We start from the raw sequence: 27,857 nt of genomic DNA on the forward strand, positions 1-27,857 counted from the left end.
GGTGCACAAGAAACAAACTTGCCCGAGAAATCCCCTCCTCTGAAAGCGCTGGAGGGACTTGAGTATACTTGGTGTTTTCTTGGGTTATTTGCCCCCAAAACCGGTCCTGGAGTCAGCTGAGGAAATACAGGATCCTGGACTTGGAGCCTAGGAACTACATTACCCAGAAGGCCTTGCATGGAATGCCACCAGGCTGAGCCAATGGGGGCTCAGAGAAGGCGTTTCCATTCTCCCGTTCTGTGGGCGGAGCTGTAGTCCTCCAGGCGGGATTTTGTCTTCTCTCCGTTTTGTCTCAGGCGCTCAGGAGTTCCTGGTCTCAGAGTCCCCTGGAGAAGGCTGGAGAGCGGTCCTTTCCGCCTCACACCCCATGGTCGGAGCCTCCAATGGTGCTCACAGCTCGCACATGGGACTGAAAGTCAGAGTCGCCACCTCACACGCGTCTGGGCCGGGACAGGGACCGCCATTCTCGCAGCGGCTTCTACTCCCGCCCTGCTGTGCCCACAGAGGGCAATGGCGGCGCCCGTGTGGAGGCGCGGGGCTGCGGTGAGTTCCTGTCGCCCGCATCCTCACCGCCTCCTTAAACCGAACAGCACAGCCTGGGGAGGGCGCCTGTCCCGTCCTGCAGCTCAGTCCCGCGTGGAGGGCCGTGAGGAAGGTGGAGGGGAGAGAGGCGTGTTGTGGCTTCTGAGGACACAGCAAGTGCAGGGCAGAGGGGACGGGGGTGACTTGCATCTGAGGTTCCCTGAGGATGTGGCTGTGAGTATTGACGGAAAGAGCAGAGGCTGCAGGGAGGACGGCACAGACTCATTCGGGGCTTTCCCGGCTGTGGGATCCATCAGGGGCCTGGGGTGGTCCTGGATCCGGCTGGACTCCAAGCTCTCTACACGCCATATGCCAAGTTCATGGGTGAGTCCAGCGAGATCCAGTGGCATTGGAGCAGGAAGGGGGCAGAGCTGAGGGAGTGAACCTGGGGTCTGAACATGGGAAGGGGATGAACATTACCCAGTGGTGTGCACATCTGGAGGAAGTGTGAGCTGATGGTCCCCGGGACCTGGTGTGGGGATTAAAGGGGAAGCAATAAAACCAAGCTTGGCTTTGTCTTGGAGGCAGGATCTAGGAGACTGCAGTGGTGTTGCCTGGCAGGAAGGCTGGGGCCCTGCAGGCATCGCCCAGACCTTAAGTGGCATTGCCCTCTACCCTTCCCTACCCCCAATCCTTCCCACCCAACCCGGCTGCTCTGCTGAGGGCCATCACACTGAGTAATGGGACTGTGATGAGAGAGCAGCCTGCACTGGCATTGGGGCCTGGTGTCCACACTAACCGGGTGTCCTGGAGGAGGTTGAGCGGGGGAAGGTGTGTAAGGAGTAGATTTACTGGTTCTCAGAAAGGCAGCTTTCGCCCTAACCAGTTTGGCTCAGTGGATAGAGCGTCGGCCTGCGGAATCAAGGGTCCCAGGTTCGATTCCGGTCAAGGGCATGTACCTTGGTTGCGGGCACATCCCCACTGAGGGGGTGTGCAGGAGGCAGCTGGTCGATGTTTCTAACTCTCTATCCCTCTCCCTTCCTCTCTGTAAAAAATCAGTAAAATATTAAAAAAAAAAAAAAAGAAGAAGAAGAAAGGCAGCTTTGGTTTTAATTGTCTCCATTCTGACAGGTTGGCGTGACCTTTGAGGACATTGCCCTGTACTTCTCCAGGGAGGAATGGAGCCTCCTTGATGAGGGTCAGAGACAGCTGTACCTGAATGTGATGCTGGAGAACTTTGAACTTATATCCTCCCTGGGTAAGACCCTCACTCTCATCAGTGACCTGGACTTGGCTTTGGGATTTCCTAGGCCCCATCTCCCAGGGCAAGCATGTCAAACTCTAAGGCTAACACAGTCTAAGTAAACAAGGTTTAAGTTTATGTGGGCCGCAAAAAAACAAAAGATACATTTTTCATAGAAGTATAGGTTTATTTTGATAGACACATGCTGAATACAAAGGCTAAAATTAATGAGTAATCTTTAACATAAAATATTAGAACATTTCAATAAAAATTCATATTTTTTCTTGAACATTAATTTATCCCTGAATAACTGCACAAATTAATAAGTGTAACGCAAATAAACCTATTTTTCTTATTCTCTGAAAGCGAAATATTTCCTGTTTTACACACAAAACAAGTCAGTGCAAGGCTAATGATATGGCAATAGGCTGCTAAAGTATTCGCCCCTAGTGGTAGTGGAGAGAAATGGTGCACCTGCATTTAAGGTGAGTAGAGAAATGAATGCAACACAAGTAATCACTCATTAGCAAAGGCTCTAGTTCGTTAATAATAATTATGTATAACAGGATATTGTAAAAATTAAGTTACAAAATTTTTATTAAAATGTTTCTTACATACGGTTATATTGACTGGGTTCGCAAAAATATCCTTTGTGGGTTGCATGAGGACTGCGGGCCGAGTTTGACATGCTTGTCCTAGGGTTTGCTCTGTTCTCCCCTGTAGATGATGGTACTGCTTGCTTTTCCCGTTTTCTGGGTAGCTGCTGTCCTGGGGAGGGTTGCTCCCTTCTATTCCTGAAGTCCCGATACTCCCCGCTGCACTAAACTCACAGGGAAGGACTTGTGGTTGGTAGTGTTGCTAGAAGCCTGAGGGTTTCTACCTCTTTCAGTGAGGAAAGCATTTTCTACATTCCTGTTGGTCATTTGTACCTATTATTTTTTAATACATTTTATTGATTTTTTACAGAGAGGAAGGGAAAGAGATAGAGAGTTAGAAACATCAATGAGAGAGAAACATCAATCAGCTGCCTCCTGCACATCTCCTACTGGGGATGTGCCCGCAACCCTGGTACATGCCCTTGACCGGAATCGAACCTGGAACCTCTCGGTCCGCAGGCCGACGCTCTATCCACTCAGCCAAACCGGTTTCGGCAGTACCTATTTTTTGTAGAATTGTTTCTATATCCTTATCCTGCTTATTAACTATGTTTTTTGGTTAAAGAGCCTTTTGAATACCTTGTATATTTTATATATTAACTAGAGACCTGGTGCATGGATTCGTGCACCAGTGGGGTCCTTAGGCCTGGCCTGCGGACATCCCCTGAGGGGTCCCAGATTGTGAGAGGGCGCAGGCCAGGCCGAGGGACCCCACCACTGCACGATTGGGGCCCGGGAGGAACGAGGATGGGCTCCAGGGCGTGTCCAGCCCATCTTGTCCAGTCCCGATCAGCCAGATCCCAGCAGCAAGCTAACCTACCAAATGGAGTGTCTGCCCCCTGGTGATCAGTAAACGTCATAGTGACTGGTGGAAAAGTCAAATGAACAGTCGAATGCTGAGCATATTAAGCTTTTATTATATAGTTTTGCTTACTATATACAGGAACACATATTTTTGCATGCGCTTAATTGTGCTTTGCAGATATTGCTCCCCCACACCTCCTTTCTTATAAATCCCATGTTTTTGGCAACCGTGCATTCAGCAGGTCTAGTGCCACCATGTTTCTAGCAAGCTCAGATGCTTGTTACTAGTGCTTAGTAGTGAAATATATTTTTTAAAACTTTATCGATATGATATTTATTGAACATGTATAGGATTCACCTTTACAGTATTACAAATACTTTTCAATAAAAAATTAGTTTTTGGTGTTCTTTTAAAAAAAGGTGGGGGAGAACATTTCTTGGTTTTCTAGTTGTGCAGTTAAAAAAAAATAAAGTTTTAAAAATGAAGTTCATTCTTCAAGTATTAGAACACAATACTAATGGAATCACTTCAATAAATATTTTTACATAAACATGTACATGACTACTCATACCATATCAGCTTCCACAAGAACAAATGAATGCACAAAATGAAGGTAATCCCCAACATAAGATGTATTTTTAAAAAGATAATATCTGAAGGAATTATATGCATGCATATAAGCATAACCAATGGACATAAGACAGTGCGGGGTAGGGGAGGCCAGGGGATTGTCAAGGGCGGGGGGAAAAAGAAGACATATGTAATACCCTTTGTAATACTTTAAGCAATAAAAAAAAAAAAGATAATATCGAACCGAATGCCCCCGAAAAGTCTTCCTGTGTATGGGATTTGGTCAGTGACTATCATCAAGAGGTGGACATACACATTTGCAAATGCAGAGCTTGTAGCCTGTGTCAATTACAAAATCTACCAGCTGTGTCTAACGGAGTAGGAGCTAGAAACCACTGACACAACAGGTTAAACTTTAAGATATGAAATATACTGTGAATACAGAGTGGGGGGAAAAGTAGGCTTAAAGTTACATATTCAAAAACTTAAGGAAGCTTTTACTACATTTGTTTTCATCTTTGACGTGTATTGTTTGCTGATTGTATTATAAAATACTAGTAGGGGAAAAAATTGCCGATAGCGCTCCCCGGCACTCAAAGGGTTAATTATTATATTACTAGTGGCCCAGTGGACGAAAATTGTGTACTGGGGGGGGGGGGGGGGCCCTGGGGGAGTCCCCCAGCCTGGCCGGCGCCCTGTCACAGTGCAGGAGTCCCGCAATCCATTGCCCTATAGAGGTAGGCCCTGCCCACCCATCCAGGGCTCCTGGATAGATTGTCCCAAAGAGGTAGGCTGGAGCCAGGGGAGGCCTGCGGACCCCCGGGTGTGGGTCCACGGGTGTGGGTCCACGGCGGAGGCCTCCCTCTGTGCATGTGTGCCTAACCCCGGTGCAGGCACACGGAGATGGAGGTCTCTGCCGCGGCCCTGCCCCCCGTCCCGATGCTGCAAGGCCTTGCACACCCGCTCCTGCTGTGCACACAGCCTGCTGATTGGTCGTTACTATGATGGTGTCCCAGCCAATTTGTATATTACCCTATTATTAGATAGATTTTCCAAATGTACAACTGTAAACCTATTTTTGCCCCACCCTGCATATTTTCTTATGAAAAGTCCTACATGGAAGGGAATAATAAGGCCTTCTTTCCAGGGCAGTCTTTTGGGGTTTTTTTAAAATATATTTTTATTGATTTCAGAGAGGAAGGGGGAGAAAGAGAGAAACATCAACGATGAGAGAGAATCATTGATTGGCTGCCTCCTGCCCACCCCACACTGGGGATCGAGCCCAGGATCCAGGCATGTGCCCTTGGCCAGAATCTAACCTGGGACCCTTCAGTCCCATTGTATCCACTGAGCCAAACTGGCTAGGGCTATCCAGAGCAGTCTTAAAGGAGGGTTCATTTAGGCATATTTCATCCTTTATGTTTTTGGATTTCATATTCTTCAACATCTCAGCCCTTACAATTATGCATAGTACCTAAGCCAATGTAGAAAGAGCAACATAACGCAATTCCAGCTATAGTACCTGATTGTAATCACAGGACCTACCATCTAGGAGAACTGATAGAGTGTATTTCTGAACTGCCCCAGTTAAAGACTTGTCAAAATAAAGTACAACCCCATCTTGTGAGCCCAGTGTCTTCGGAGTGTTATCATATGTCCTGGAAGCCTAACTCTTCAGAGTAGGTCTTCAGTGAAGTATTGAACGATACTGCCAGCCTGAGCTTGCAAAGAGGTCATCAGCGTGGAAATCTTAAAGTCTGAAATTACGTCTGGATGCTTTTCATTTATTGAATCTCATTGCTACCTTTTCAGTGGTGTTGAAGGCTCTAGACAAGGAACTAATGTGGATTAGTATTTGTAATCGGACAAAGTCTTGACCAAGATTCTTCAGGTATCTACGAGCTTCCAGTCAAAGCAACGAAGTATTTTTAATGAAGTTATATTGAGCTTGCTTTTGAGACAGAGTCATTGCATTGTTATTAGCCTGCAGTATAGTATTAACATACCTTCATTATTCACTGGGAATTTCATCTTTTTGTGTGAATTTCTGTCTTTACCGCAGTATTCGCTTTATTGTGCTGAGCAAAACCAAATCCACAAGATCTCCAAGCGATTTCTTCATATGATTTGCCAGTATTTTCTCCCATCCTCTAGATTGCCTTTCATTTCATTTTGTTGATTGCTGTTGTGCTGTGAAGAAGCTTTTTTTTCTTTATTTGACACATTTCTTCTGTGGCTTGCAGCTTTGTCAAAGATGACTTGAAAGTATATGCCTGGGTTTATTTCTGCGTTTCCTCTTCTGTACTATTGAGCTATGTGTCTGTGTTTCTGCAGCAACACACTCTTTGCTTGTTTTCTCTTTCCAATAACTTGATGCCATCAACTTTGTTCTCGCTCAAGATTGTTTTTGTTAGAGGGGGTCTTTTGGTTCCATACATTTCAAGGTTCCCTTTTCATTTCCTTGTAAAATACCATTGGAGTTATCATCAGGATTAGATTTAACCTGTAGATAGCTTTGTGTACTATAGTTATCTTCACGATATTTCCCTTCCACATTCATGAACACAGGATGTCTTTCAACTTATTTGTGTTTTTTTCCATTTCTTTCATCACCGTATTATAGTACTCACTGTACAGATGTTTCACCTTTTGCTGGAATTTATTTGTGAGTATTTTATTTTGTTCATGCTATTGTAAATTTGACTACCTTCTTCGTTTTTCTATCAAAGAATTTATTGTTAGTGTGTAGAAATGGAACTAATGTTTGTATGTTTACTTTGCATCCTATAACTTTTCTGAATTTAATTCTTTTTTTAAAAATATATTTTATTGGTTTTTTACAGAGAGGAGGGAGAGGGATAGAGAGTTAGAAACATCTATGAGAGAGAAACATCAATCAGCTGCCTCCTGCACGCCCCCGACTAGGGACTCACCCACAACCAAGGTACATGCCCTTGATCGGAATCGAACCCGGGACCCTTCAGTCCGCAGGCCGAGGCTCTATCCACTTGAGCCAAACCGGTTATGGCTGAATTTAATTCTTTATCCTTATTTTATCTTCATCCATGTAGTGTGAATATTTTTTTCCATTGATTTTCTTTTAGAGAGAGAGAGAGAGAGAGAGAGAGAGAGAGAGAGAGAGAGAAACATCGATTGGTTGCCTTCCACATGTGCTCCTACTGGTAGCGATATCAGACCTGCAACCTAGGTACCTGGGAATCTAACCCATGACCCTCCAGTGCACAGTCCGGCACTCTCACCACTGAGCACATGGCCCAGGGCTATTTATTCATACTTTAAATTATTTTTAAAACATTTTTTTTTTGTTGATTTTAGAGAGGAAGAGGAGGAGAGAGATTGAAACATCAGTGATGTTAGATAGTCTTTAATGGACTGCCTCCTGCATGATGCACACTGGTGATTGAGCCCGCAACCTGTGCATGTGCCAGGACAAGAAATTGAATTGTGACCTCCTAGTTCATGGGTTAATATTCAATCACTGAGCCGTATTAGCCATCCTTCATTTATTGATTTTAGAGACAGGAAAGGAGACAGAGAAAGAGAGACGGAAACATTGATCTGCTGTTCTACCCATCTAAGTGTTCATTGGCTGTCCCCTGCATGTCCTCTGATGGGGGATCAAACCCATAACCGTGGTGCATCGGGACCACACACTCGCCAACTGAGCTGTCTGGCCGGGTCTCTGAATTTGTTTATTAATTTCAGAAGCTCATCTGGGATCTTGACAAATTTCTCTATGGAGGGTCATGTCATCTGCTAACATCAACATCTCTTATATTGCTTTGTGGTTCATAGTGTCAGGTGTGATGTCTTTTTTTTTTTTTTTATTTTTTTATTGATTTTTCACAGAGAGGAAGGGAGAGATAGAGAGTTAGAAACATCGATCAGCTGCCTCCTGCACATCTCCCACTGGGGATGTGCCCGCAACCCAGGTACATGCCCTTGACCGGAATCGAACCTGGGACCTTTCAGTCCGCAGGCCGACACTCTATCCACTGAGCCAAACCGGTTTTGGCAGGTGTGATGTCTTATCTGTCATTTCTTTTCAATTTATTTGAGGCTTGGTTTTTGTTTTGTTTTTCCAGTTGTATAGCTAAAGTTTTTCCAATTTTGTATCTTAAAAAAAAAAAAAAATACCTGTTAGGTATTCTTGTATTTTGTCTTGTCTCCCTTTTATTTATGTTTATTCTAATATTTATTGTTTCTTCCCTGTGCAACCTTTGGGTTTACTTTCTAGTTTTCTGAGGAGCCAGTATTTTTGGAGATCATTTTTCCTAATGTAGGCATTTGACCCTATAAAATTGCCTCTTGGAATTGCATTTTCTGAATTTTATACATGAGCTTTGGTAGGTAGTCTTTTCATTTACTTTGTCTCTAGATTTTTTTTTTTTTTAATATATTTTATTGATTTTTTACAGAGAGGAAGGAAGAGAGATAGAGAGCCAGAAACATCGATGAGAGAGAAACATCGATCAGCTGCCTCCTGCACATCTCCCACTGGGGATGTGCCCGCAACCCAGGTACATGCCCTTGACCGGAATCGAACCCGGGACCCTTCAGTCCGCAAGCCGACGCTCTATCCACTGAGCCAAACCGGTTTCGGCTGTCTCTAGATTTTTTGAGTTCTCCTTTTTGTTTGGCTGCCCTGGACTCTTTATTTATTTGTTTGTTTATTTATTTATTTATTATCTGTTTCAGATAGAGAGGAAGAGAGATGGAGATGGAGAGGGAGGGAGGGAGGGAGGAGAGACTGAGAGAAACATCATTGTGAGGGAGAAACATCAGTCGGTTGTCTACACACATGTCTCACCTGGAAATGGAACCTACATGCTGATACGTGCCCAGACTTGGAATCGAATCCAAAATCCCTAGGGTCATAGGGTCACAGGACGATGCTCCAACCAACTGAGCCACACTGGCCACGGTATTCTGTGGGTATTTTAAAAAACATATTTTTATTGATTTCAGAGAGGAAGGGAGAGGGTGAGATAGAAACTTTAATGATGGGAGAGAATCATTGATCGGCTGCCTCCTGCAAGCCCCCTGCTGGGGATCGAGCCCAAAACCCAGGCATGTGCCCTTAACCGCAATTGTACCTGGGACCCTTCAGTCTGCAGGACTATGCTCTATCCACTGAGCCAAACCGGCTAGGACCATTCTGTGGTTCTTAAAAACAAAATTTCCAGTATTTTTCAAATAACAGGCCACTATTGTCAATGATAGCAGAAGCACAATAGTTGATGGAGGTAAATCTGACCCTTGTTTTTGACTGTAGCTATCTGCAAATATGTTTGTTCACCCAGCCTTTTCCAGTCATCCTTTCTGTACAGTTCTCCTTTATTTGTGTCTGTAATACTGTTTGTCTTCATGGTACTCTTATTCCCATTTCCTGTGGGTTTTTGTTCATGGAAAGCTGTCTGTCTTACACTGGGATGGGGAAAGATTCTCATATCTCTGATTCTGCCCTCTTGATGATGTCACTCCCATAGCTCTTTTGCCTGTGATCTCATCTCTGCTTTGCTGTTGTACTACAGTGTTGACCGGCCATCTTTTCAATGTTTCTTTTACGATTTCTATCATTTATCCTGTGCAATGGCTCAACTGGGAATTAAGCAGAAGAATCATTTCTGCATCACAGTAGAAACATGACTTTATGAATGACACAATGGATCAACAGGCTGTCTTGCCTGAGTAAAGGGCTGTAGGGAGGTTTTTACACCTGGGCTTTGTTACATTCATAACCAGGAACCCATTTGGTTCAACAGTGTTTTGTTAACCATTGCCCATTCCTCAACCAATTCTACTTGTCCTTGCTTCTTGTTGACCCTTTGCCAACGACTCAGTTTTAATAGTGATCAGTGCTCATTCTCCTTGGATTCCCAGTCCATGGATAACCTAAGCTCTCTAAACTTTTCACCTCTACCTCTTTCACAGCTCTCTCTTTAGTGCCCTCCACCGTTGCTCCATGCCTGCCGAGCCTTAGAGTGCACACCTACTACTGTATTGAGGTAGAACATCATGTGCTCTAATACAATTGATTTTTATGGGTTTGAGCAGATTCAAATTATTCTACACAGACTCACGTCACCAGCATGAAAGTTCCTAACAGAAGCCATTTCTGGAGGAACAACTAGCAGACCCTTCCTCTCCTCTTTGTGTCTCATCCTGTGTTTCTGTCCCTTTCTTGGTGAGATTTTCATCATCCACTGACCTTCGGGGCCAAGAAAAGTATAACAGCTATTTCCTCAGAGTATAACTCACTTGTCTTGAAAATCTTTCTATGGAATCATGTCCAGTCATGACAGGTAAACATCTCTGGTTAAGATACTGTTTTCATAAGGTCAACATGTACCTCACCAGCGTTTCATTTTGTTCAGGTTGCTGCTGTGGAGCAGAGAATGTGGAGGCAGCGACTGAGAAGAACATTTCTGTAAGAGTGTCACAGGCAAGGAATCCCAAGTTAGCCTTGTCTTCCCACAGGAGCCACCCCTGTGAGAGTTGTGGGCTAGTCTTGGGAAACATTTTCCACGTGATGGAGCTGCAGGGAACACAACACGGACAGATACTGTTGAGGTGTGGGGCGTGTGCAAAACGGTTTTACTTCAGTGTAAAATTTCACCAGCAGCATGTGAAAGAGAAGACTTTCACTAGAGGTGTGGACAGGATCTCACTTGCAAACAGCTGCAATTTCAATGTGTCCCAGAATCGTTTCACATGCGGGGAGGTTGGGCAGGGTGTCCTCACCGAATCAAGACATCTCCACCTAAAGGCTCCTCAGACCAGGGACCGTCCAAATGCTATTTCAACACCAGGGATGACGTTTCAAAGGAGAAAAAATTATTTCAGCAGAAAAGAATGTAAGAAAGACATTAATTGCACCTACACCTTTATTCAGGAAAAGGGTGTACATGCTGGAAGTCAGTGTTTTGTGTGCTCTGAATGTGGGAAAGCTTTTACCAGTAGAAATGGCCTCCATTATCACCTGAGTGTTCACAGTGGAGAAAGGCCTTATGAATGCAATGAATGTGGGAAATCTTTTCCCAGAAGCACTGACCTTCGTCGTCATCAGAGAGTTCACACTGGAGAAAGGCCTTATAAATGCAGTGAGTGTGGGAAATCTTTTTCCACTAGCAGTGATCTTCATTGTCATCAGAGAATTCACACTGGAGAAAAGCCTTATACGTGCAGTGAATGCGGAAAATCTTTTAGCAGCAGCACTGCCCTTCATTGTCATCAGAGAATTCACACTGGAGAAAAGCCTTATAAATGCAGCGAATGTGAGAAACATTTTACCTGGAGCATTACCCTGCGTCGTCATCAGAGAGTTCATACAGGAGAAAAGCCTTGTAAATGAAGTGAATGTGAGAAATCTTTTTCAAGGAGCAGTGGTCTCCAATATCATCAGAGAGTTCACATTGGAGAAAGCCATTATGAGTGTAATTAATGTGAGTTCTCTCGCAGCCAAATTTCTAAATTTGCTCTGCACAAAAGAGCCCAAATGTGAGAAATTTCTTAGATGTATAGGAAATGTAGTTTCTTAGTTAGGACTTAACAATAGAATAAGAATATTTGTGAAGTCTCATTTGTCTGAATTATATCTCATACATTTAATCACCTACATTATGTAACATCCCCCCAGCTGTTTTTGTTGTTGTGTTTGTTAGTATTTGTGTTGGTATCCTATGTATCTATGTTGCACTTTCTAACATACAGAGAGGTGTTGCCAGGTCTATGTCACTGCATATTTCTGTTGCTGAAGGTATTTCTCCTGGACCACCTATAAGGTCCCTACAGATGGCATCAATCACCATCCTCATGTGCCCAGGGAAGCTCTTTGTCTAATTTGTTGAAGAAAATGAGGAATACCTGAGCCCTTAGTTCTTACTTGTTTCCTGTTATGAGTTGTCACATAGGATTCATTACTGTTGGCCCCAGGAAACATAATGTTGCAGAGGAACTGCCATTTTCAGGGACATGCTTTCCCTGAATGCCAGTGATTAATTTATTGAGTGCCTAAGTCATCAATGGAAGAACTGCCAGTCTCATGTCTCTTTGGTTTTTGAAATAATGAAGGCTTTTCCGTAAGATTGCTTTAATGCTGGGTGTTCTATTGACTCTATGGGTTAGTTTATAAGGAGATCTGGGCTCTCCAAGCATGATGAGGTGAAAAACTTATATGAGGTCTCAAACATTTTTGCCCTTGGGGGAAGACTATGATGCAGAAATTAACTCAGTAGTTTTTTCTAAATTTACATTCTTGCCCATATTTTCCTAGGAAACACTGTGGAGTCTAGTCTCAAAGATGGATGCTTTGAGACTCAGAGATCACTCCAAAGAGGGGGTAGCTGTGACAATCTCAAGTATGTTTGGGAGCAGTGTGAATTTTTTTTCTTTTGTTCAAGGGATACTAAGACAATAGAAGGGAACCTCCTGCCCTGGTCTTGCAGAGGGCCATGTGCCCTGATGCCTTCAATTCCATGGGTGATGGTCACTGGTTGGAGGACCATCGCAGTGAGAGGAAACCCTTTCACTGCAGAAACACTGACCTAGTTGTTGTTGGACGAGACTGCAGCCCATCAAGTGGAATGGTCCTCATCTAACTGTGCATCCAGGAATGTTTCTGAGGAAAAGACTATAGGAGTGGTGTGTACACAGATCTGAGGGACTCCAGGCATGTTTATCTTCTGTAGAGCAATCAATGTCATTGAATATAATCGAGGTTTTGTGGCTTCCTGTCACCTCCTATATGTTCCCATCAGAGCCATTGGTGTGCTGGCAGCAAAACCAAGACAAAGACAAAGGGTGTCTTTAGTCCAGGGATGTCGCTTTTGTGAAGTATAGTGTTTCATAAATCTTAACATGTGCGTGAAACTGAAACCATCATTTATACACATAATCCTGACCATATCTGTCACTGTGAACTTGCTTCATGACCTCTTTTAATCTCTCCCTGTTCTTTACAGCTTTCCTAGTAACCATGGATTTACATTCCTTTTTAATAGATTACATTTTCTAAATATATTTCTGCTTTAATTTATGTTTCATCCACACTTGGAGATTTATTAAAGATATATTAGTAACTCATCTTTTTTTGTTCTGAGAAACAGTCGTATATTTGAATTTATCACCAACAGTTTATCCATTTTTTATAAATATTTATTTAATAAAGCTGATACAAACATTTCTGTATAAATCTTTATAGCATACAGATTACCAGTGCACGTATTCATGCACCAGTGGGGTGCCTCAGCCTGGCCTGTGGGATCAGGCTGAAACCAGCTCACCGATATCCCCCAGGGGTCCTGGATTGCTACAGGGTGCATGCCAGGCCACAGGACCCCACCAGTGCATGATCGGAGCTGGGGAGGGACACAGAAGGTTGGCTAGCCAGCGAGGGACCTGGGGAGGGCTTCAGGGCTTGTCTGGCCTGTCTTGTTCAGTCCTGGTCGGCTGGACCAGCTGAAAGCTTACCTAACTGTAGGAGTGTCTGCCCCCTGGTGGTCAGTGCACATCATAGCGAGCAATTGAGCAGCCTTAGCATATCATTAGCATATTACACTTTGATTGGTTGAATGGCTGAATAGACACTTAGCATTTTAGGCTTTTATTATATAGGATAAGTGTTATTGACTTTTGTCAGATATTTGTATAATCTGAGTTGTTGGGTGAATGTTTATATTTACAGAGATTAGCAAATTGTCGTCTAAACTGCATATACTACCCAAGCTGGTGTGGCTCAGTTCTTGGGCATCTTCCAGTACACCACAGGGTTATGGATTTGATTGTTGGTGGGGATATGTACCTGGGTTATGGGTTAGATCCACGCAAGTGGGTGTGCAGGAGGTGGCTGGCCAATAAGGCACTCTTCCATCAATGTTTCTCTTCCTCTCCCTTCTCTCCCTAAAAATTAGTAAACTCTTCTTTAAGAATAAAAAATAAGCATTAACTGATTGTACGTTTTTGCATTTCTACAACAGTCTGTGAGGGATACACATTCACATTCTAAAGAACCTTTTGTTTGGTCAATCATTCTTTAGGTAAACAATTTTTTTTTGGTAACTTTGTCCTGCTACCTCACTGTTTAGTTGTATTTTTTCTAGAAATTTATGGTGAGTCTTTTGTCTGATGTGTATTTGCTGTGTCTGTATCTTTATTAAAACTGCTGATCATATGTTCTGCCTAATGTGCTTTTTTGGCAATTTTCTTTAACAAAAACACATTGGAACGACAAAGGTGGATGTTGGAATATCACTCATTTTGTTCTATTTTTGATTTAGGAAATAATTTTTTTATATTGGAATGATATTTAATATTTTTTACCTTTTAAAAAATATAGCTGTAGACATTTTGGATCAGTGAATAGAGCATTGGCCTGCAAACTGAAGGGCCCTAGTTTGATACTGGTCAAGGGCACATGCCCGAATTGTGGGCTTCTTCCCCAGTAGGGTGCGTACAGGAGGGAACCGATCAATGATTCTCTCTCATCTTTGATGTTTCTATCTCTCTCTCCCTCTCACTTCTGTGAAGTCAATAAAAACATATTTTAGCCCTAGCTGGTTTGGCTCAGTGGATAGAGTATCAGCCTGTGGACTGAAGGGCCCCAAGTTTGATTCCAGTCACAAGCATACACCTGGTTTGCCGGCTCAGTCCCCAGTAGGGGGTGTTCAGAAGGCAGCCAATCAATGATTCTCTTCATTGATGTTTCTGTCTCTCCCTCTCCCTTTCTCTCTGAAATAAATAAAAAGATATTTTTAAAAATAAATAAAAACAGATTTTAAGCTGAAGCCGGTTTAGCTCAGTGGATAGAGCGTCGGCCTGCGGACTGAAGGGTCCCAGGTTCGATTCCGGTCAAGGGCATGTGCCTGGGTTGCGGGCATATCCCCGGTGGGGGATGTGCAGGAGGTGGCTGATCGATGTTTCTCTCTCATCTATGCTTCTGACTCTCTGTCTCTCTCCCTTCCTCTCTGTAAAAAATCAATAAAATATATTAAAATATATATATATATATATATTTTAAAAGAAAATGTTTTTTATTGATTTTACAGAAAGTGGAGTGAGAGAGAGAGACATAGAAACATGAGTGCATTAACATCAATTGGCTGCCTCCTGCACGCCACTCCTGGGGATGGAGCCCTCAACCCAGGCATGTGCCCTCACTCCAAATCAAACGGGGGAGCTCTTTGTGCATGGTTCGATACTCAACCACCTAGCCTCACCACGGGAACATTTTTTGTTTGTTTTTAAATGCTATGCACAATGCAGTGAATGTTTTACATTTTAATGCACAGTACTAACGTTCTCTATCACTTTCACAAGACCAGTCATCTGCACTACAATGCAATTTGCCCTTGCTTTGTAGTGTTGGGTATCTTCCTTGTCTGTTGTCATGAGGGTTCTCTGGTTAAAAGAGGAGTCTCAGCAGGATCATGGCATGCTGATAGGCAGAGGTTTAACACGTTAAGTGCCCAGCCTGTTTTGTCTTCCGGACGGAAAGTAAGAGTGTCAGTCACCGAGGACTGACTGGGCGCTTAACGTGTTAAAGTCCCACAGCCCAGTGAGGTGGAAATGGTATGGCAGTAATACTGTTTGTCAGGAGCCCTAGATTTGAATCCCAAATTTCTGAATATTATTGACTGACAGGGAAATGACCACTCTTTCCGCTCTGAGCCTCCACTTTCTTTTCTGTAAAATGGGTAGAAGGTATGTCTTCATCCCTAAGCTGTTAGAAGAGATCAAGAGCTACGGTGCCCATTTGCAGTGCAGCAGGTGTGTCTGCAGCCTGTCTGGGCTTCCGGGACACCAGCCTTTGCCTTAAGAGACATTCCCAGGAGGGGAACCTTTCAGCTCCCCAATGCAAACAAGCACTTCAGTTTTTAAGGCCTTTGACAAAGAATGGGTGCTTCTCAGTACACGTTTACTTACCTGCAGGGAGGCAGGTACTGTGGGCATTTAAGTTCTCAGTGTAGGATCTCCAACGAGAAATCTGCACACTTGCTAAAGCTCCCTGCATCTCAGTTAGTTACAAGTGACAGGAAGGACTCTGAGGACCAATTACAGTAATAAACTGAGTACTTTCCTGTACCAGGATTCCAGTGTTCCCTTTTTGAGTATTTCCTCTTTCCATTCTCACAACCTGGGAAGTCGAAATGACTATGGAATTGCTGGGAAGATCCACCATTACAGAACTGAAGTAGGTTCTCCAAGTTTACTCAGCAAACAAGTGTCAGATATAAGAGGCTGGGTTGCAACCCAAGATTCTGGCTCCAGAGCCACAGACAACGTCTACCAGTGCTGGTCAAGCCCTCTGGGTCGGGACGCTGGTGACCGGGCTGGCTCAGGTGTAGCTGCTGTTTCCATTGTTGAAATGATTCCTCCCCAATTTTTGTAAAATATCAGCTCTTCGGCCCTGTCCCTCGGTCCTCACTGGGATACCTGCTGGAGTGGGTTTTTAGGGGAATCTTTATTGAGTTTGACCTGCGCTTTGTCTCCCTTTGATGTCACCTTGGAGAATGACCCTCCAGGAGCCCCCGTGATTCAGGCTGGATCTCTGCACCTTCACCCACCTTTGGGTTGACAGGCTGTGGCCCCATCCACTGAGGTAACTTCCATACCTCAGTCTGTCTCTTACAGTGTTGGTACATGGCTCTGACTTTCTCGGTGAAAGAGAGCGGAAGTCAGGATGTGAATTTTGGAACCTCATATGCAGAAGTGATCCTGGAGACCTGCAGCATCCTGATCTGATTGTGTGAGCACTCAAGTCTCCTATTTGCACAGGCCCCACTACTTGCACTATTCTGCCCTCTCTGTCCAGAATGGCTGTATGAGACCACTGTGCTCACCATGTCTTCCCTGCAGCATATTCTGAACATATCTTGTCCTTTGCAGTCTTCCTCTGCCGGAGGCCGGTCCATCCTTGTTGCTTGACACAGTCGCTGCAGGGAAGAAACATCTGCATAGCATATGTTTTAAGGTACCTGGCGTATACGGCATACTGTTCTTAATATGTTTGCTCCCCCTTTTTTTAGCGCTATATGTTATAACCAGAACCACCTCCCTGAGAAAGGTTGTTTCCCCAGGTGGGGATTTTCCCCTAGAGTTAGGGATTAACAGGACTAGGGAAGATAATAAATCAGTAAAAACCCCTAGTGTTACAGAAATACCATGGACTACTTATGAAGAACTTGGACTAAGACTGTTGGCAATAAATTTGGGACTTGTTGGGCCCACATCCCCAGGGGTCTGCCCACCAGGGAAAGCACCAAAGCCTATACCCCTGGAGACGCACCGACACAGGGCAGTCCCAGGAAAGGCAAGCAGCCAGGCTGGGAGGACATAACCTTTAATGGGTAAGATAATCTCCTTCAGTCACTTCCTTGTAGTGTATCAGTAGAGCAGTAGAATAGTGACCTTGGAATAGCCCTTATGATGGAACACAGAGATTAACCTAGACAGTATTAAAATCAACAGAACTAGATAGAGACAGGATTTTTGGCAAAGGTCAGATAAGAAACTATGGAAATGAAACAAGGAACTGTAGAAGGTTACCCAAAACATACCATGACGTGATTATAGAGGCATGCTTGTAGGATCAAATGGTATAAAGACAGATGTAACAGGACAATAAAGAGAGAACCTGGCTAGGCTGATGATCTGAACGCTGCCTCCGTGCCCTTCATTCTTCACCGACTCCATCCACATCTTTGGGAACCCCTGGGCCTGCTAGGGCTCGACCCCAACATTCCTCTATCTACACATGGTGACCTCCTGGTTGCTAGGTGGATGCTCAACCATTGAGCTACGCCGGCCACTCCGGTAGGAAGTTTTAACAGGTCCTTTCATCAGAAACTTGTTAGATACTTCTGCAACATGCACTTGTAATTCATGGTCCTAAAAGGCCAAAAGTGCATAATCACCAATTGCTATACAGACACTAAGGTGGAGGCAAATACTCAACAAGATTCACAGTCTTCATACTCTTCAATTCATGGGGAGCAAATCTCTTAAAATGAGCATCAGGAGGCCCAGTGTGTTCAGTCAGTGATGAAAGGACAATCCTCCAGACAGGTCCAGAGGAAACATGAAGGTGATCTATTAGGCAGACCTAAAGCCAAATAGATGGTGTGAGACCATGTCTTTCGGTTTCTCAGAATTTATCCCATGGGGCTCTCTGCATTTGTGCTCTGCACCCCCAAAACACTTTACATATTGCTTATTGTATTTTCTGGGATATTGTATATTTTTCCTAAGATTATAACATGTATCTGGAAATAAAGTTTACATAGCATTTAAAATTTTAATTTTTTTTAAATTCTCACCTGAGGTGATTTTTTCCATTGATTTTTAGAGAGAGTGGAAGGAGGGAGAGAGAAACACAAAGAGAGAAACATCAATGTGTGAGAGACAAATGGATTGGTGGCCTCCCGCACATGCTCTGACCTGGCCAGGTATGGAGCCTCCATCTGCGCGACGGGCCCTTGACCAGAATCTAACCCAGGGGTGGGCAAACTTTTTGACTCGAGGGCCACAATGGGTTCTTAAACTGGACCGGAGGGCCAGAACAAAAGCATGGATGGAGTGTTTGTGTGAACTAATATAAATTCAAAGTAAACATCATTACATAAAAGGGTATTGTCTTTTTTTTTTTTTTTAGTTTTATTCATTTCAAATGGGCCGGATCCAGCCCGCGGGCCGTAGTTTGCCCACGGCTGATTTCTAACCCATGATCCCTGGTTTGGCTCCATCCATTGAGCCAAACCAGCCAGGGCACAAATTTACATTTGTTGCCAAGATGGCTGCCATGTTGGCACCATTGAAGGCGTTGAAAGTGGTCATCTGAACCTGTCACAAAGATTTTGGATCCTAGGATCTCACCACTTTGATCAGAAATAATTATTATTTCACCTGTTCATGCAGTTAACAGTGTCTGCATGTGGAATGAACTTTATTAATGGAAGAGAATATTGCTTGAGCAAACAACAGAAAGGCGTAATGGAGTTGTACAATGAGCAGTGCTTAGATAGCTGGAAGACAAGAGGCTCTATGAAACCTGCCAACAGGTAGGTCTCAATAGGGGGTAAATTAAAGACACTGAGTCCCAAGAGGTGAGAGAATTAACTTTATATACGGCTATACTGGAAACGTGGCTACTATGACATTCTTTTTTCTACAAATGTGAGTGTGCCGGGCCAGCACAGCCAAGGGTTTGGTGAGCCTGAGGGCGGCGAAGGATTTAGAAAAGACAAAGAGAATAAGCTGGGTCTAGCTCAGTGGTCGGCAAACCGCGGCTCGCGAACCACATGCAGCTCTTTGGCCCCTTGAGTGTAGCTCTTCCACAAGATACCGACTTCTGTGCATGGGCCACGAAGTTTCAATAGCACTGTACATGCACGCCCACACGTGGTATTTTGTGGAAGAGCCACACTCAAGGGGCCAAAGAGCCGCATGTGGCTCGCAGCCATAGTTTGCTGACCACTGGTCTAGGTGGATCTCCTGTGCCTGGCTAAGGCCACAGAGAGGGATCCAGAGGGCAAGCTGATGCTTTATTTCATAGCCAGAGGTAAACAAGGTAGTGGTCACCATAGCTACAATGTTCTTGTGAGTTTCACTTGTTTTGGCAGCACTCGCTGCACCTCCTGCAGCCCATTAGCTACCCAGATAAGATCTCGGTGCCTCATAAGGTCATGACTAATTATGCTAAGAGGGCTGTGCCCTCTCAGCTGGGACTTGTTTGTGGCTTTGCCAACAGGTCAGTCTGAGACTTAACCCTATAGCCACTCTTACATGTGAGGCCTCCTCATACATGACAACTTGAGGGAAAAAAAGTGAGCTGAGAAGATATTTGTAAGGTGTGAGCAAATCAATTTAGAACTTGGAAGGAAAGACACCACATGACGTTTCATTGTTCAACAATTCTTTACTAATGATCTCATCTGTTTCTGAGGCCGAATGGGCCTGTGGTATACAGCAGTGCATAGAGATATGTCTTTCCCCACAAACCTTGTTTAAATGCTTTATTGAAGGAGGAGCCAATCATTGAAAAAGAAAATATTCTATGTGATAGTGAATCATTGGGTGACGGGGGGCTGTGGAGATATGAAACGAGCAGCACTCAGGAATGACTAGCATTAGATGTTAAAGTCCACATTTAGAGGAGGTGAGGAAGAGATTTGATTTCATCAAGAATATGTTTTATTTGCCAAAGCCGGTTTGGCTCAGTGGATAGAGCGTCGGCCTACGGACTGAAAGGTCCCAGGTTTGATTCCGGTCAAGGGCATGTATCTGGGTTGCAGGCACTTCCCCAGTGGGGAGTGTGCAGGAGGCAGCTGATCGATGTTTCTCTCTCATCGATGTTTCTAACTCTCTATCTCTCTCCCTTCCTCTCTGTAAAAAATAAAAAAAAATATATTTAAAATAAAAAAAGAATATGTTTTATGGATAAGAGCTCTGTACAGGGTTCCCAAGTCAGAAGATTTTGGGGTTTATTTTTGTCTTTTAATTCTCACTCAAGCATATTATTTTATTGATTAAAAAACTATTTATTTATTTATTCTTTACTTATTTATTATTGATTTCAGAGATGAAGGCAGAGGGAGAGAGAGAGATAGAAACATCAATTATTTTGGGGCTTGTTTTTAATTTTTTTTTAGTCCCCACCCGAGGATATTTTTTTCCATTTAAAAAAATTAATTTATTTATTTATTATTGATTTCAGAGATTAAGGGAGAGGGAGAGATAGAAACATCAATGAGAGAATCATTGATCAGCTTCTTCCTGCCATCCATATCTTTTTTTAAAGGTATGTGACTCATATAATTTCTCATAAGTTTTTAAAGTTTTTTCAACACTTCTGCTTCATTACTTATGTCTTTATGACATGTTCACATTTAGGTTTATGCTTCACTGTCCTTTTTGCTCTGAATTTTCAAAAATAGATTTTCATTGATTTCAGAGAGGTAGGGAGAGGGAGAGAGAGAAACATCAGTGATAATAGAGAATCAGCGATAGGCCGCCTCCTGCATACTCTCAGTGGGGATCTAACGCACAACCCAGACTTGTGCCCCGACCTGGAATCAAAACCTTACCCCCTTTTATAGGGTGATGCTCATACAACCGGGCTGGGTCCTAATTTTTAAGTAGGACAAGCTGTTTTTAAAAAATATATTTTATTGATTTTTTTACAGAGAGGAAGAGAGAGATAGTTAGAAACATTGATGAGAGAGAAACATCAATCAGCTGCCTCTTGCTCACCCCCTACGGGGGATGTGCCCGCAACCAAGGTACATGCCCTTGACCAGAATCGAACCTGGGACCCTTCAGTCCGCAGACCGACGCTCTATCCACTGAGCCAAACCGGTTAGGGCAGGACAAGCTTCTTCCGGAATTATGAAATTTAAGATTCACTACACATATGCATGCCCGTAATTGTTATTTATAATATTTCATGTGATTTTAAAGTTTTTGAGCTATATATAGGTCAGCTTTTAGTATGAATATGTATTTCATGTATCCTAAGTATAATTTGTGAATATTTGTGTTATCACATTGAGAATGCCTGAAACAATTCAGCTGACACCTTTGATATGTCTGTAGGGACAAAATATCTTTCACTATGATAATTACAGTGGCATCTTCACATTAACAAAAACCAATAACTTTGTCAGATTAAGTAATTCCATTTAAAGTTTATATTATGCGTTTTAGTTCTTTTTTAGTTCAAAGATATGTCCTCCATTTCTTAACTTTTTTTTTTTTTTAGAAAGAGAATGGAGAGTTAGAGACAGGGAGAAGAAACAAAGATATGAGAGAGACACATCGATTGTTAGCCCCTGCACTAACTCAGACCACATCCGAACAGAGCCTGCAACCTAGGTACAAGCACTGGCTGATATCAAACTCACGGCCCTTCAGTCTGCAGGTCCACGTTCTAACCAGTGAGCTAAACTGGGTAGGGCTGTCCCACATGCTTGTGTTATATGTGTCACATACCTTTATGATGGTGTAAGTAGGTCGTTTGTGTGATCACACTTCCCAGACTCACCCTGGTTCATTTGGCTCAGAGGATAGAGCATCCGCCTAGGGGGTGAAGGGTTGAAGGATCCCGGGCTCATTCCTGTCAAGGGCACCTACCTGGACGGCAGGCTCCTCCCAGGCCCTGGATGGGGCGTGTGCAGGGGGCAACCAATCAATGTGTCTCTTTAAAATCAAGGTTTCTGTCTCTCCCTCTTCTCTATAAAAATCAATGGGAAATATCCTTGAGGTAGGAATAAAAAAATAAATTTCAAGACTATAATGCAGGCATACTTCTAACGAGTGGCTGTTTTGGACTCACAGATATTGTGTTTTCATAAACATGGACTCCAGGAAAAATGACTCTTTTATAACCATTTTCTTTTTTTTTTTTTAATTTTTATAAATATATTTTATTGATTTCTTACAGAGAGGAAGGGAGAGAGATAGAGAGTTAGAAACATCGATGATAGAGAAACATCAATCAGCTACTTCCTGCACATCTCCCACCGGGGATGTGCCCGCAACCCAGGCACATGCCCCTGACCGGAATCGAACCCGGGACCCTTTAGTCCGCAGGCCGACACTCCATCCACTGAGCCAAACCGGTTTCGGCTTTTTTTAACTATTTTCAAGATGTCTCTTTCCTGAGGAAGGTCATTTCCCAGCGTCCCTCCCAGCAGATGTCGCTGTTGTCCTTGGAGCGAGATGGGAAAACTTTCCATCACCCTCTTGGACGCTGGAACCCACATTACCCAGAAGGCCTTGTGAGGACTACCGCCAGCTTAGCCAATGAAGGGTCAGAAACGGCCTTTCTCTTACGTCACCGGGGAGTGGGCGGGACTTCCGGTGCTCTCTAGGCGGGTATTGGTCTCCACCCAGAATCTACCCCAGGCCGGGGCGGAAGGCTCCAGGTGGGCGGGGCAGTGGCGGATACTCGGAGGGAGAAGGCCCGAGTCCTTGCCGGCTCAGCCCGCACGTGGGAGTGAAACTCGCTGACGCCCCCGGGTTACCCACGTCCGTGACGGAACAGAGGCCCCTTTACCCCCTTCCGCTGCCCCTGCTTCTTACCCGCCTCTCCGGCCTCACCTGCCTGGGTCCGCGCACGGCGTCCATTGGCAATGGCCTTGGCCAGTTGCTCCGCTGAGGTGAGTTCGCGGCCCCCGCCCCCCACACCTGCTCTCACCGCCTCCTTACCCTCAACCCTGCAGCCTGGGCTCAGGGCGCCTGTCCCGTCCCGCAGCTCAGGTCCCCGCTTGGACACTGAGGAAGGAGGAGCGGGGAGAGGAGTGTTGTGGCTTCTGAGGACACGGGAAATGCAGGGCTCAGTGGACAGGGGTGACTCGTGTCTGAACTCCCCCTGCGGACGTGGGCTCTGAGTATAGAAACCAAGGTCCGAGGCGGCAGGGAGGAGTTCAGAGCCGCATGCCCTGCTTTCCCCAGGCTGCGGGGTCCCCCAGGAATTGGGTTGTGGTAGATCCTTCTGAACCCTCACATGCTCTCTCTGGGTGCCATGTGCCAAGTTCATGGGTGAGTCCAGAGAGGTCCACGGTGTGGAGCAGGAAGGTGGCAGAGCTGAGGCAGTGAACCTGGGGTCTGAAGTTGTGATGGGGGTAGACATTACACAGTGGTGTGCACATCTGGAGGAAGTGTGAGCTGATGGTACTGGAAAGCTGGTATTGGGACTTAAAAAATAAATAAGTGTGTAGACAGACTAGGCAACTCGGGGGAGGCGGTAGCGGCGCGGCGGCTGGGGGTGCCGGCCGCGCCATTGTGGGGGGAGGGGGACCGGCGGAGCGCGGCGGAGCCGGGGGTCGAACGGAGGCGGCGGCGAGGAGAGTGGACACCCCATGGGGAACACTCTGACCTGTTGCGGGAAGCCGGCTGCCAGCCCCAGCATGGGCCGGCGCTCGGGGCCGGCCGACCCGGACGACCCGTCTGAGGTCTACGAGGCGGCGGCCGGGGACGCGGTGGCGGTCGCGCCTTCGCCGGCTGCCCCGGAGCCCGCAGAGTTGGATTTCGGCACCGGCGAGGGCCACCATCTGCAGCACATCAGCGACCGGGAGATGCCGGACGAGTTAGCTTTGGAATCAAACCCTTCTGACCATCCAAGGGCAAGCACAATTTTCTTGAATAAATCTCAGACGGATGTGCGAGAAAAGAACAACAACTATGTAAACCATGTGTCTCCAGGGCACCTTACTAAAAAATATAGCTCGTGCTCAACTGTATTTCTAGATGACAGCACAGTCAGCCAGCCTAATCTTAGAACCACAGTACAGTGTGTGACGTTAGCAATATATTACCACATAAAGAACAGAGATGCAAATAGATCCTTGGATATTTTCTTTTTTTTTTTTTAATATATTTTATTGATTTTTCACAGAGAGGAAGGGAGAGAGATAGAGTGAGTTAGAAACATCGATCAGCTGCCTCCTGCACATCTCCTACTGGGGATGTGCCCGCAACCCAGGTACATGCCCTTGACCGGAATCGAACCCGGGACCTCTCAGTCCACAGGCCGACGCTCTATCCACTGAGCCAAACCGGTTTCAGCGATCCTTGGATATTTTCGATGAGAGATCCCATCCGCTCACAGGAGAAACAGTTCCGGAGGAATATTTTAGGCATGATCCTGAACACAAATTTATTTACAGATTTGTTCGGACCCTCTTCAGTGCTGCACAGCTAACAGCTGAATGTGCGATAGTGACTTTGGTTTACTTAGAAAGACTTTTAACTTATGCCGAGATAGACATTTGTCCCACGAACTGGAGGAGAATTGTTTTGGGGGCTGTTCTTCTTGCCTCCAAGGTTTGGGATGACCAGGCTGTATGGAAGGTGGACTACTGCCAGATCCTCAAGGACATTACCGTTGAGGACATGAATGAGATGGAAAGGCATTTTTTAGAGCTACTTCAGTTTAATATTAATGTTCCTGCCAGTGTTTATGCCAAATACTACTTTGACCTTCGCTCCTTAGCTGATGACAACGACCTGCCTTTTGTGTTTGCTCCTCTTAGCAGAGAAAGAGCCCAGAACCTAGAGGCTATTTCCAGATTGTGCGAAGACAAAGACCTGTGCAGAGCTGCTCTGGGAAGGTCTCTTAGTGCTGATAATTTTATTGGTGTTCAGCGCTCTAAAGCCATCCTCTCTTAAGGGAGAAGGGAGGGGTGGTAATGTCGTGAGCCCCTCCCTCATCTACAAGGACTGGAGGAATTAGCACCCCTCCTGCTCAAAACCCAGCAAAGTTAGTATTTTCACCTAAGACAGACGCCACGTTGAGGAGACGCGTGGGCAGCAAGGACTATGCTCACAGAAAGAATGGGACCTTGTCAATGCATCACACTCTGTCCTTTAGTTACAAAAAACACTCAAAAGCTAAAGCTCCCAACCCACACAGATATTTGCTTACAATGTAGGCCGATAGCTGTGAACTCTATGTGAAGTTTTTTGTTTTTTAATCCATGTTTAAATTTTGAGGCTTGAAAGGCACTAACTATATAACTTACATGTCTTTCCTACTTTTCTGAATCGCCCCCTAAAAAAAGAATAAATAAATAAATAAGTGTGTGTATGTATATATATGTATATTTCAGAGAGGAAGGGAGAGGGGGAGAGAGAGAGAGAGACAACAGTAATGAAAGAGAATCATCCATAGGCTGCCTCCTGCACGCCCCCTACAGGGTATCCAGTTGGCAACCCGGGCCTGTGCCCTTCATTAGAATCAAACCCGGGATCCTTCAGTCCACAGGCCAGTGCTCTGTCCACTTAGCCAGACCAGCTAGGACTGGTGTTGGGACTATAGGGTGAAGCATAAGCCCAGGTTTGTCTTTTTCTTGGAGACATGATCTGGGAGACTGCCTTGGTGTTGCTTGGCAGGAAGGCTGGGGCCCTGCAGGCATGGCTCAGAGCTTAGCTGCTGTCCCCCTTCCAAACCCATCTGTTGTGCTGAGGGCAATCACAGCGATTAATGGGACTGATGAGAGAGCAGCCAGCCCTGGCATTAGAGCCTGGTGTCCACACTAAACTGGGGAGACCTGGAGGAGGTTGAGGGTGGGGGGATGTGTAAGGAGTAGGAGTGTGGGTTCTCAGAGAGACAGCTCTGGTTTCAATTGTCTTAATTCTAACAGGTTGGCGTGACCTTTGAGGACATTGCCCTGTACTTCTCCAGGGAGGAATGGAGCCTCCTTGATGAGGGTCAGAGACAGCTGTACCTGAATGTGATGTGGGAGAACTTTGAACTTCTATCCTCCCTGGGTAAGACCCTCACTCTGGCTGGTTCTGGGGGCCTGCCTTTGTATTTCCCCATGGCCCCTCATCTCTGGGGATGCTCTGTCCTCACCTGTGGACTATATACATTGCTAGATTTTTCCAGTTTTCTGGGTTCTTGCTGTGGCTGGCAGGGTTTGTTGTTTGCACTGCTCCCTTCTACACCTTTAGTCACAACACCTGCTGTACCGAACTCTTAAGGGTTTGTGGTTAGTTGTGTGACAGGGAGCCTAATGGATTCCAGTTGAGTAGTGAGCAAAAGCACATTCTTTATTCTTGTTGGTCATTTGTACATATATTTTTTAAAAGTACCTTAGTCTTATTTTATGTGTAAATATTTTTTTATTGATTTCGGAGAAGGAGGGAGAGGGAGAGGGAGAGGGAGAGGGAGAGAGAGAGAGGAGGAGGGGGGGGGAGAGAGAGAGAGAGAGAGAGAGAGAGAGAGAGAGAGAGAGAAACATCAATGATGAGAATCATTGATCGGGTATCTCCTGCATGCCCCCTACTGGGGATGAGCCCACAACTTGGGCATGAATTCTGACCAGGAACCGACACATGACCTCCTTGTTTCATGGATGGATGCTCAACCACAGGCAAACCAGCCAGGGCTTTAGTCCTAATTTTAACTATATTTATTGGCTAATGAGTGTTTTGAATATTTTTCTAGTTTATAATAAGATACATCTCCTTGCTCTGTCCGGTTTGGCTCAGTGGATAGAGTATCGGCCTGTGGACTAAAGTGTCCTGGGTTCGATTCCAGTCAAGGGCATGTACCTTGGTTGCGAGCACATCCCTAATGGGGGGTGTGCAGGAGGAGGCTGGTCGATGTTTCTCTGTCATCCATGTTTCTAACTATCCCTCTCCCTTCCTGTATGTAAAAAAATCAATAAAATATATTTAAAAAAATACATCTCCTTTTGCATTTGCTAAATTGTGCTCCCCAAATATTGCATTCTTGTTTTATGTACAAATTTCATGTTTTTGGCAACTCTGCATTCAGGAAGTGTAGTGTGGCTATTTTTTCAGCAGGCTCTGATGCAGGTTAACAGTGTTTTCCTATAACGTGTTTTTAATGAATTTATGTAGAATTTTTTCAGCAACACTATTGTCTTCTTCATAACCTTCATTATTATAGTGTTGCCATAACATGACTTTCTCTCTGTATCACAGTATTTCCTTTATTTGGTTGACCTGAACCGAATCCATAATATCTTCAAAATGTTCATGTGATTTGCAAGTATCGTTTCCCATCCTCCTATTTTAAAAAATATATATATTTTATTGATTTTTTACAGACAGGAAGGGAGAGGGATAGAAAGTTAGAAACATCGATGAGAGACAAACATCGATCAACTGCCTCCTACACACCCCCCACCGGGGATGTGCCCGCAACCAAGGTACATGCCCTTGACCGGAATCGAACCTGGGACCCTTCAGTCCGCAGGCCAGCGCTCTATCCACTGAGCCAAACCTGTTAGGCCTCCCATCCTCCTATTGTTGGCCTTTGCATTTCATTTTGTTAATTGCTATTGTGCTGAGGGAAAGCACTTTCATTTGTTTTAGCCCTGACTGTTGATTTTTCCTGTTTTGCCTGTGGTTGGTGCCACATCCCAAAAATCATGTCCAAAACAAATCTCCAAAGCATTTTTTCTGGGTTGTCTTGAAGGATTTTAAAGCTTGGGTTTTTTAAAATATTTTTTATTGATTTTTTACAGAGAGGAAGGGAGAGAGATAGAGTCAGAAACATTGATGAGAGAGAAAC

General features: G+C 44.7%; 5 protein-coding genes across 5 annotated transcripts in view; 4 read left to right on the forward strand and 1 right to left on the reverse strand.

Moving 5' to 3' along the window:
• The window catches only part of LOC132216080 (zinc finger protein 345-like), a 325,901-nt gene extending 311,913 nt beyond the window's left edge, over positions 1-13,988 (forward strand). Inside the window, exon 2 of the mRNA XM_059665139.1 lies at positions 12,240-13,988. The gene's annotated coding sequence lies outside the window, so the exon portion shown is untranslated. The remainder of the gene's footprint in view (positions 1-12,239) is intronic.
• LOC132216086 (zinc finger protein 883-like) overlaps positions 1-27,857 on the reverse strand; it is a 681,654-nt gene that overhangs the window by 394,307 nt on the left and 259,490 nt on the right. The window lies entirely within an intron of this gene.
• Positions 266-13,000, forward strand: LOC132216132 (zinc finger protein 211-like). Its single transcript, XM_059665238.1, has 3 exons — positions 266-543; positions 1,654-1,780; positions 10,195-13,000. The coding sequence occupies exons 1-3, from the start codon at positions 511-513 to the stop codon at positions 11,169-11,171; spliced, it is 1,137 nt and encodes a 378-aa protein (XP_059521221.1). The 5' UTR covers positions 266-510; the 3' UTR covers positions 11,172-13,000.
• Positions 23,629-25,367, forward strand: LOC132216159 (cyclin-Y-like protein 1). Its single transcript, XM_059665268.1, has 2 exons — positions 23,629-24,153; positions 24,380-25,367. The coding sequence occupies exons 1-2, from the start codon at positions 23,674-23,676 to the stop codon at positions 24,980-24,982; spliced, it is 1,083 nt and encodes a 360-aa protein (XP_059521251.1). The 5' UTR covers positions 23,629-23,673; the 3' UTR covers positions 24,983-25,367.
• The window catches only part of LOC132216082 (zinc finger protein 883-like), a 157,609-nt gene continuing 155,699 nt past the window's right edge, over positions 25,948-27,857 (forward strand). Inside the window, exon 1 of the mRNA XM_059665145.1 lies at positions 25,948-26,083. Coding sequence (XP_059521128.1) covers positions 26,050-26,083 — 34 coding nt within the window. The 5' untranslated portion in view covers positions 25,948-26,049. The remainder of the gene's footprint in view (positions 26,084-27,857) is intronic.

This window comes from Myotis daubentonii, chromosome 15 (genome assembly GCF_963259705.1).
Source record: "Myotis daubentonii chromosome 15, mMyoDau2.1, whole genome shotgun sequence".
In the NCBI taxonomy this organism is placed as follows: domain Eukaryota; kingdom Metazoa; phylum Chordata; class Mammalia; order Chiroptera; family Vespertilionidae; genus Myotis; species Myotis daubentonii.

What these genes read in the sequence shown, in the direction of transcription:
- LOC132216132 (XM_059665238.1), top strand. Translation starts at nt 511, where the DNA reads ATGGCGGCGCCCGTGTGGAGGCGCGGGGCTGCG. An exon ending in TGTGGAGGCGCGGGGCTGCG is followed by an intron (nt 544 to 1,653) that starts GTGAGTTCCTGT and finishes CCATTCTGACAG; the next exon opens with GTTGGCGTGACCTTTGAGGA. An exon ending in TGAACTTATATCCTCCCTGG is followed by an intron (nt 1,781 to 10,194) that starts GTAAGACCCTCA and finishes CATTTTGTTCAG; the next exon opens with GTTGCTGCTGTGGAGCAGAG.
- LOC132216159 (XM_059665268.1), top strand. Translation starts at nt 23,674, where the DNA reads ATGGGGAACACTCTGACCTGTTGCGGGAAGCCGGCTGCCAGCCCCAGC. An exon ending in TAAAGAACAGAGATGCAAAT is followed by an intron (nt 24,154 to 24,379) that starts AGATCCTTGGAT and finishes AACCGGTTTCAG; the next exon opens with CGATCCTTGGATATTTTCGA.